Here is a 10290-nt window from a genome sequence, read left to right on the forward strand (position 1 = left end):
TGCAAAGCCCACTAGTAGACCAAACAAGCATGAAAATAAGGGGGTAAGCCATGCTTTCAAACCATCTATTTAAGCCCCCAATTGAATTGTAAGCAGAGAGACATAAATAGCACTAAGATTTCTATAAGTCAAAGCATTCACCCATTTAAGGAATTATGATTTACTGAGAAGCTCTCCAGAGATCAAAGTATTTGCTTTCTGATTACTGGTCCTGGACCAGCACTTGGAGAAGTTGACTGGTCTTCAAAAGAATATCCAGCACTGTCTGGTTCTGATTTATCAGTGATCAGAAAATCCAATACCTTGTGTGGTATCAGATACAAAAATGGTTTTCAGCTTTCCAATGATATAAAGCATAGGTTCCCAAACTGTGGTCCATAGACCAATTGCAGGTCGTCTGTGGCCAAGATACTTAACGCATGCTACTGGGCTTTTTGTTTCCAGACACTGAAAATCTCCCCCTTAGTATTTGATATTTTTAAAGGCAGAAGGTGGAGTTAGGAGCTCAACTCTTGCTGACTTTCAATGGGAGCTGGGCACCTAACAGCCCTTTGTGCCTTTAAAAATCTCCTACTTTCCTAATATTACTTTTCTATGTAAGCTACTGCTGTGGTTGTCATAGGGGTGTTGTGTGATCTCACGTGAGAGAAAAGGTGCTCCATTCATGCAATTATAAATAGGAGGTGAGGCATCCAGTAAGGCCTGTATTAAAACTACGTCAACATTATGAAAAGTTTAAAGGTTTGCCGGTTTGAGAGATACCAAGCTATCACTGGTCTCATGGCCAATAGCTATGCTCTTTTTTAGCACTAGTTTTAGAGTGAAGAGAGCAAATCCTGAACTTTAGACCAGTGTAATTTTCAATGCCTGTTTTTCTTGATGATTAAAAAACAGGAATCTGCTTCCAATAGTCTTTGAACCCTCTTTGGTGCCATACTTTGTTTTCTATTTTTTGCTGTTAGGAGTTGGCTGATGCCTCTCCGGGCACTGCTCATATCTCTATCTAAACCCTTAGGGAGATAAGATAGCACATATTTGCAAAATTAATGAAAAGTGAAAGAAAAAGCAGCTATAGGAAAAACAGTTCAGACTTTTCGTGGCTGTTGAAAGCTACATTTTGACTATGTTTTAGTCACACAAGTAGTGTCTTAGCTGTACAAATTAATTTGAGCACAGATAGAAGGATTATTTTTGTACGTGCACTTGAAAGGCCTTCGTTCAACTAAAAATAGCTTACTTTGTGTACCCAAATTAATGCCGTCCAGTTGCAGGTGGATATACATTATTAGTTAAGTCAAGAAATTTAGGGAGAAGTTTGTCTTTGCAGTTGCAAAATGCTCCTTTTTCTCACATATTTATAACTCTCCCATTTTGTACTTTTATTTTTTCCAAGTAAACAGCTTTGAACAACTGTTCCATCCTCTTTAATCAAACAAACAAATTGTTCTGTAAATGAAAAAAAGCACTAGAGCCAAGCTTCAGTTTGGTAGAAGACCTTGCCCTGGATTGATTAATGCTCGAGGTGGGGCCTTATAGGTGCCATCACAGTCGGTTCTCATGGGCCAGTGGAAACGCTTCACGAATTTGCGTGTCATCCTTGCGCAGAGGCCATGCTAATCTTCTCTGTATCATTCCAATTTTAGTATATGTGCTGCTGAAGAGGAAGGCCATGTCAACTGCCTACTGAATTCCACTTCAAAGCCATGGGAGCACTAAGAAGCTGGTGAGACCCAGCAGGAGGGAGGAGCCCCAGCCCCAGCAGCAGGTGTACTAGTTCTGTTCCAGTTTTCCTGAGTGCAAGCAATAGACATGAAGGTTGATGGGGCACTTTCCCATTGGTTTAATATTGGCACCTCTATTGGCTCCACCCGTTCTGTAGCAAAACATTGGCAGCCTGTTCTACAGTAAAATACAGACATTCAAGATGTGTTTTCAGCATAAGTCCCTTTTAATGTCCTCACAGAAACGTACAGTTGGCTGTATCTATGCCTCCGAAAATACGTGCTTCTCTAAACTAACAGTCCCTTTTCTTGAATATCCTATTACCAGGGTGTAGATATATTTCTTTTCTTCCATTTTTAATACAAATGATAACATAGAGATTACTGGAAATTATACAGACAAATTTGGCAGGGTTTTCATATTTACCCAGATAAATGCAGAGACAGAACTTTAATTTGGAGCCTGGTTTCCAAGAGTAGGTTATTTATAGGAATGACACATACTAGCAGACAAGACAAAGACAAACATTTCTTTATCTTTTTTAGGTATTCATTCTCCTTCATTTATTTATTTTTTTTACACGCTGCATCAGTTTACCGCAAAAGGTATTTAAAAGGCAGCAATTTAAACATTGTTCTAAAACTGTTCAAAATCAAATATGTTCCACAATAATATGAGCTGTAGGAAATGGAGAGCAAAGTATTGCAAAGAGTATGCAAAAATGTATTGTTACTTAATCTCAGAATATAGCACTATAAGAGTGCATGACAGGGTGCAGAGAGACTAAGATATTTAACAGAAACAGTGTCAGGGGCATCCGATGAGCAAATGGACCACCTCTGCCATCTGTTTCCAACTCAGGTCCTACTCCCCACACCTTATGATCAGTGATCCCCACTCCCCCCCCCCTCCAGGAGCCGTGACCCCCTTCTCTCTCCCCCCCCCCTTCCAGGAGCCGTGACCCCCTTCTCTCTCCCCCCCCCCTCCAGGAGCCGTGACCCCCTTCTCTCCCCCCCCCCTCCAGGAGCCGTGACCCCCTTCTCTCTCCCCCCTCCCTCCAGGAGCCGTGACCCCCTTCTCTCTCCCCCCTCCCTCCAGGAGCCGTGACCCCCTTCTCTCTCCCCCCTCCCTCCAGGAGCCGTGACCCCCTTCTCTCTCCCCCCCCCCTCCAGGAGCCGTGACCCCCTTCTCTCTCCCCCCCCCCTCCAGGAGCCGTGACCCCCTTCTCTCTCCCCCCCCCCTCCAGGAGCCGTGACCCCCTTCTCTCTCCCCCCCCCCTCCAGGAGCCGTGACCCCCTTCTCTCTCCCCCCACCCTCAGGGGCAGTGACCCCCCCCTCCTTTCTCCCCACCTCAGGGCACGGACACTGACCCCCACCCAAGCTGCCCGAACCAGGATGTCCCGGGGGGGGGGGTCCCTCCCTCCACGCAGAAAGACCCGGATGTTTTTGGCCCCCGAGGGACGCGCGGGTCGGTCTCGGCCCCCCTGCGCGCAGGGTCCGCCGAGCTGTCCCTGCCTTGCCCCGCCCTCCCCCCTCGGCCTGTCCCTGTGGAGCCCGCTCCCTACCTGGCAGCTTCAGCGCGCGGGACAGCACCGTGGCCATGCTGAAAGCTCACGGTGCGCATGCGCGGCGGCCCGCCGCTTGCTGGGAAGTGTAGTTCTCTAGCCGAGTGGCCACACAGGGCTCACGCTGCGCACAGGAGGCGCGGGGCGGGGCAGAGACCCCTCCCTGGCCCACGGGGCCCTCGGGTCATGTTCCCCTCGCTCCTGGTAGTTGCTATTGTTCTATTTCTCTTTCATTGTTATTTTAAAGTTAAAGCTCTATTATAAAATAAAACGATGGGGGGGCGGGGTGAGGGGGACAAGAACCACCAGTCACATTTAAGGTGGGACTCCCCTGGGCGAGACCGGGCTCCCCGCTGTACAAGGTGCAAAGGCAGAACTGCTGATCTCTGCCCTATACAGAGAGACAGGGATCAAATGTCAGCCACACTGAGAGGCCACCAGGATCATGCTAACTGACCGCAGCAGTTTTTTTTTCCCATCGGTCAGCAGCACCAGACCCAAGTGTTCAAAAATCATGAGATTGTGCTTTAAATAATGGGAAATGTGGGGTTCTTTGTATTTGCCTTCTGGTTTTTGAGCCTTAGGGTTCACATTTTCCAGGTTTTTTTCACAACCGTGAGGCTAGAAATTTACTTTAAAAACAAACAAACGCAGATTCTCACATAATCAAATCATTCCGGCAGCTGGATCTTTTAGTAAATCACTACAGTGTACAAGACTTGGTAGTGTTGTTGAGTGGTGGCAGCATTTTACTGCTGCAGATGAGGTTTTTGTGGGGCTGCAGACGCTAGTGAGTTTGTGAGGCCCAATCCTGTAAACATTTACACATATGTTTAACTTAGTCACAGGAGTAGTGGTGAAATCAGGAGGACTCCCATGTAGGTAATGTTAAAAACCCGCGACAGTTTTGTGACTATGTAAGCCTTTTAGAATCATAGAAATGTAGGGCTTTGTTGAAGAGAATCCGACAGCGTCAGTCTTATACTCGTTAAGGAAACTTGTGATAGAGGAGGTCAAATGCTGTCCCGCAGAGAAGTACTTTCTAAGAACCAGCTTCTGGAACAGATTAGAGCTGAAAGCAAGAGTGCAAGCAGAAGGCAGACAGATAGAGGTGTCGGAGAATCTGGACTTTTCATTTCTGTGTTCCGGACATCTGGCTCCCATGCCCTGAGCAATCCCATGGTTTACAATACTTGTCAATTTGTCCCGCAGCATCCCAAAGTTTAAATAAATGCAAAAAAGTCTCTTACTCCAACTTCAGAGTTAGGCAGGGGTGCTATGTGAGGTCAAATTCCAGCAAGAGCAAATAGTTTGTGCTGCAATTTCATGCAATTTGATGCATGGATGGCAGAGCATAGTGTTCGGGATTTTAGTGATGTACCAAGCATGAAAAATGAAATTTACCTACTTTACATTGTGAATGTGAGCTAGTGATATGCACTGATTTACATATAAATTGGACACATCTAATTTACTAAGCCCAAGCAACAAACTTTGCTAAAATAACACTAAGGTTGCAAACAGACCATTAATTTACAACAATATTAAAATGTCATTCAAAAAAAAAGTTTGAAAGTCAAGAAATGTGCAGTTAAGCTTGAAAAGTTAAAAGTTTCAATGTCAGGAGTTTAGAAGGCCATTCATAAAACTAAAGTGCCAGAAAGTCTGGAAATATTTGCTCAAGTTCCACCACCAATGCTCACTCTGCAGCCTTACCCTCTATTATTCTCTTCTGCCTAGAGGGAAGACCCTATTTACTGCACATGAAAGAAATTGAGTCTGTCCTGACAACTGAGTTTGGTTTTGGGGGGCAGATGCTGTGCCTTTTGAAATCACTCCAAACCCAGTTCCAACAAGGAGCTGCCATTTTTGCCTTTGTTTCTCTCCAGGGACACAGAGACGTCTGCTTGCTGACTTCAACTGCTTGTGGCAGCCCATAGCCCCTGTGTTTGGAACCTGGAAAATCCAGCTAGCTTCACACTCCCTCCTCTGGGGCCAGCCTATAGAAATAAGAATGGGTCATTAACCCATATGTCCCATGTGTCCCCGCTGACAACTCATGAGGTAGTGACCTGAATTGAATCCATACTGCCTATGGTTTCTCCCTGGAGGACTACTTCAACAACCCATAACAAGTGAGCTATTACATATCTCTTTCATAACAGACGGTCCAACACTCATATGTTTAGGATCATGACCAAAAAGTTGATCTCTGGGCTGTAGCTAAAGTTTGAAGTCCCTGACCAATACTGGGAAGTTAAATAGGGTTGAGTGAGGTTTTCTCCCTACAACAGAACGATGAATAAGGTCTGTACCATGTGTGAAGGGTTATATAGGAGAAGCTGAGCTGGTCGAAACAAGGTTAGTAGATTTCATGGAAAAACTGAACAGTGAAAATGTTTCACTTCATTCAAAAAATTCAGTTGGTCAAAACACTATTTTTCAATAAAAAAATTAAAATAAAAAATTCCCATTTCCCCCCTCCAAAAAAAGTGTGTTTTGTTTCAGTGCATAATAAACCATTTTCTCACACATTTTTTACTCCCCCCCGGAAAAAGGGGGAGGAGGAAGTGAAAGTGTGAGAAAGTATTTATTTCTCTTGAGAATCAAAACACAAGGGTTTTTGTGTGTATGTGTGTTTTTGGGGGCGGGGAAGAGACAGCAGGTGGAATTTTTCATTTCAAATATTTTCATTGAAAAATGAAAAAAATCAAAATTATTTGTTCATTAAATTTTTATTTTGGTCAAAAAGGCATTTTTCATTTAAAAAAGTGTCTTTTTTTTTCTTTTAGTAGCTCTAGTGAGAAGTTCGTATTCTCTGACCCATACCATGAGGGTAGGGCAGGGTCATGTCTTCAGCCCATAGTTAGTGGGTACGATTCACTTTCCAAGTAGGTATATATGGCCTTATTCTCCTCTCCCATACACCAGCTGTACTCCAGAATAACCCCATGGGGTCAGTTCAGTGTTGCCCTTCCTCATGTATAGTCATTTATTCCAGTATAAGGTGAGTGCTACGTGCACGTAAAATGCTGTCATTCTGGTATGGTAACATTTGACACCCACTTTGCACTGGGGTAAATTACTACATAAGATACAGGGCAACATGGAATTGAGCCCTTTGACTTCAGTGGCTTAACTCCAACTTTGCTCCCGAGTACATGAGAGGTGAATCAGTCCCATGCAGTTTTATCTAGGGAAAGAGGATGGGAGGAGTGGTTGTGAAGGAGGCATGTATGGAGCTCAGTGCTTAAAGACATTAGACAGAAATTGGACATTTTTGACAGATTTTATATAACATTGATGTAGGTGGCTTTGCTACAATTTAGAGCAGAGAAGGTGGTACTCCTGAGGAGATTATAAACTCATTGGGGGTCCCTGGGACATTTCTAAAGACTTCAGTAGACTTTGAGGTTCATATAAACAACAAAGGAATCTTTGTGGAACCTATCAATTCTGTAAAAAGAAAAGGAGTACTTATGGCACCTTAGAGACTAACAAATTTATTTGAGCGTAAGCTTTCGTGAGCTACAGCTCACTTCATTGGATGCATTCAGTGGAAAATACAGTGTGGAGATTTTATATACACAGAGAACATGAAACAATGGGTGTTACCATACACAGTAACGAGAGTGATCAGGTAAGGTGAGCTATTACCAGCAGGAGAGAGAGAAAAAAAATCCTTTTGTTGTGATAATCAAGGTGGGCGATTTCTAGCAGTTGACAAGAATGTGTGAGGAACAGTATAGGGGGAAAATAAACATGGGGAAATAGTTTTACTTTGTGTAATTACACATCCACTCCCAGTCTTTATTCAAGCCTAATTTAATGGTGTCCAGTTTGCAAATTAATTCCAATTCAGCAGTCTCTCATTGGAGTCTGTTTTTGAAGTTTTTTTCTTGAAGAATTGCCACTTTTAGGTCTGTAATCGAGTGACCAGAGAGATTGAAGTGTTCTCCAACTGGTTTTTGAATGTTATAATTCTTGACGTCTGATTTGTGTCCATTTATTCTTTTACATAGAGACTGTCCAGTTTGGCCAATGTACATGGCAGAGGGGCATTGCTGGCACATGATGGCATATATCACATTGCAGGTGAACGAGCCTCCGAAAGTGTGGCTGATGTGATTAGGCCCTATGATGGTGTCCCCTGAATAGATATGTGGGCACAGTTGGCAACGGGCTTTGTTGCAAGGATAGGTTCCTGGGTTAGTGGTTTTGTTGTGTGGTTGCTGGAGAGTATTTGCTTCAGGTTGGGGGGCTGTCTGTAAGCAAGGACTGTGCCTGTCTCCCAAGATCTGTGAGCATGATGGGTCGTCCTACAGGATAAGTTGTAGATCCTTGATGATGCACTGGAGAGGTTTTAGTTGGGGGCTGAAGGTGATGGCTAGTGGCATTCTGTTATTTTCTTTGTTGGGCCTGTCCTGTAGTAGGTAACTTCTGGGTACTCTTCTGGCTCTGTCAATCTGTTTCTTCACTTCAGCAGGTGGGTATTGTAGTTGTAAGAATGCTTGATAGAGATCTTGTAGGTGTTTGTCTGAGGGTTTGGAGCAAATGCGGTTGTATCGTAGAGCTTGGCTGTAGACAATGGATCATGTGGTGTGGTCTGGATGAAAGCTGGAAGCATGTAGGTAAGTATAGCGGTCAGTAGGTTTCCGGTATAGGGTGGTATTTATGTGACCATCGCTTATTAGCACCATAGTGTCCAGGAAGTGGATCTCTTGTGTGGACTGGTCCAGGCTGAGGTTGATGGTGGGCTGGAAATTATTGAAATCATGGTGGAATTCCTCAAGAGCTTCTTTTCCATGGGTCCAGACGATGAAGATGTCATCAATGTAGCGCAAGTAGAGTAGGGGCATTAGGGGACGAGAGCTGAGGAAGCGTTGTTCTAAGTCAGCCATAAAAATGTTGGCATACTGTGGGCCATGCGGGTACCCATAGCAGTGCCGCTGATTTGAAGGTATACATTGTCCTGAAATGTAAAATAGTTATGGGCACTGCTATGGGTACCCGCATGGCCCCACAGTATGCCAACTTTTTTTTGACTAACTTAGAACAACGCTTCCTCAGCTCTCGTCACCTAATGCCTCTACTCTACTTGTGCTACATTGATGACATCTTCAGACTACAGACTAACATGGCTGCTACTCTGAAACCTATCAATTCTGTAAACATCCTTGGTGACTCATGAGTGGACTTTTAAGGAGAGTCCAAGCCTGTGGCTGTAGACATCTTTAAACCTGACTCCCCTCTTGGTTCATGTGGGGTTTTAAGAGGTACACAGCCTGTAACTGCAGACAATTCTGTCTCATATTATGCAGTTAGTATTGTTAAATATTTATATTACAGAGTGCCTGGAGGCTCCATTCAGAATTTGGAGCCCCGTTGTGCTAAGCGCTTCACAAACACATACAAAGACACTGGTCCTGCCCTGAAGAGTTCACAGTCTAAAAACTCTCCTGAGTTCTCATAGATTGTGGGAAAAAACCCATATAAACTAACTTTAAACTTAAGCCACAAAGGCTTATGAAAACAGCCAGCTCCCACTCCTCACTGAGGAGAATAGAACAAAACATCTGCAGTTGCTATGCAGCACCATTTTTGAGATGTGGCAAAAAACATAATGGAGAATTTTAAAAAAGATCCTTGACCTCTCTGCTCAGACAGTTTATGATTGATGCTTATTACAGTGTCATTTTAGTGATGTATAACACAGGACAACAGAGCAGAGGATTTTTGTAATATGGACCCCCATTTGCTAAGAATTGGACTGAGGCCAGGTCTACACTGCAAAGGCTTACTGGCACAGCTGTGTTGGTCAGGGGTGTGAAAAAACCACACACACCCCAGACTGACATAAGTATTTCAGCAACCACCCCCCCATGTAGACACAGCTAGAGAGTCCGTTTGCTGGTATAGCTTATGTTGTTCAGGGAGATGGTTTAACTACATCCTTTTGCATCTCCACTAGAGGGGCTCTGCTGGTATAGCTATACAGGTAACTGTACAGCTGTATCTGCAGAGCCTTTGAAGTGTAGACCAAGTGATTCTCAAGCAAGGGTTCCCATACTGCTGAGTGTGCACAGAAGTCTTCAACAGGGTACATCAACTCATCTAGATATTTGCCTAGTTTTACAACAGGCTACATAAAAAGCACTAGCAAAGTCAGTACAAACTAAAATTTCATACAGACAATGACTTGTTTATACTGTTCTATATACTATACATTGAAATGTAAGTACAATATTCCTATTCCAATTGATTTATTTTATAATTATATGGTAAAAATTAGAAAGTCAGCAATTTTTCAGTAATAGTGTGGCTGTGGCACTTTTGTATTTTTATCTCTGATTTGGTAAGCAAGTAGTTTTTAAGTGAGGTGAAACTTGGGGATACTCATTACAAATCAGACTCCTGAAAGGCAACAGTAGTGTGGAAAGGTTGAGAGCCACTGGTGAAGACTAGCCAAGAGACTAACAACTAATTGCACAAGGCCAGAAGGGCCAACAGATAACTCTGATTCAGTAACAAAACAGGCTGCATTTGAACTGGTAATTTAGAGGCTGAAGTCCTGCACACTGAAGTCAATGGAAGTTTTGCCATTGACTCTGCTGGGAGCCCGACTGGGCCTGAAAGACACTATTTACTATGAAAAATAGTGATCAGGATTTGGGTAGATCATCAGAGCTTTGCAGGGACCCTTTCCCAATCTACTGCACCATCAAGTGCCCATGCCCTGAGCTTTCAAGGGGTGAGTCCTTCCAGGAGTTTGTTTCTTCTTCTTTCCATTGAACTGTCGTGTCAGCACATCTGGACTGTGCTAGTCCCTTCTCAAATGGGAACAGCTGTGAGAAATCCATGTGATGTAGATCAGTGTTAGGGTTATAGTTGTATAATTTTTGTTTGTTTTTATCCCTGACAACATGGGTTGCTAACATTTCTGGGAGCTGTATGAGTAGTTTTAATATTTCCGATTGTGGGTTGCTTTATGTAATTGGTGTTG

General features: G+C 43.7%; 1 protein-coding gene and 1 non-coding gene across 2 annotated transcripts in view; both read right to left on the bottom strand.

Annotated features, from left to right (window-relative positions):
- FAM234B (family with sequence similarity 234 member B) overlaps positions 1–3432 on the bottom strand; it is a 28716-nt gene extending 25284 nt beyond the window's left edge. The window contains exon 1 of the mRNA XM_074941773.1: positions 3288–3432. Within this exon, the coding sequence (XP_074797874.1) occupies positions 3288–3324 (37 nt within the window). The 5' untranslated portion in view covers positions 3325–3432. The remainder of the gene's footprint in view (positions 1–3287) is intronic.
- On the bottom strand, positions 1561–1665 carry LOC141981140 (U6 spliceosomal RNA). The gene has a single exon (XR_012637682.1). It is a non-coding gene; the product is annotated as a U6 spliceosomal RNA (small nuclear RNA).
- Positions 3433–10290: the final 6858 nt, after the last annotated feature.

This window comes from Natator depressus, chromosome 1 (assembly GCF_965152275.1).
Source record: "Natator depressus isolate rNatDep1 chromosome 1, rNatDep2.hap1, whole genome shotgun sequence".
Lineage (NCBI taxonomy): Eukaryota > Metazoa > Chordata > Testudines > Cheloniidae > Natator > Natator depressus.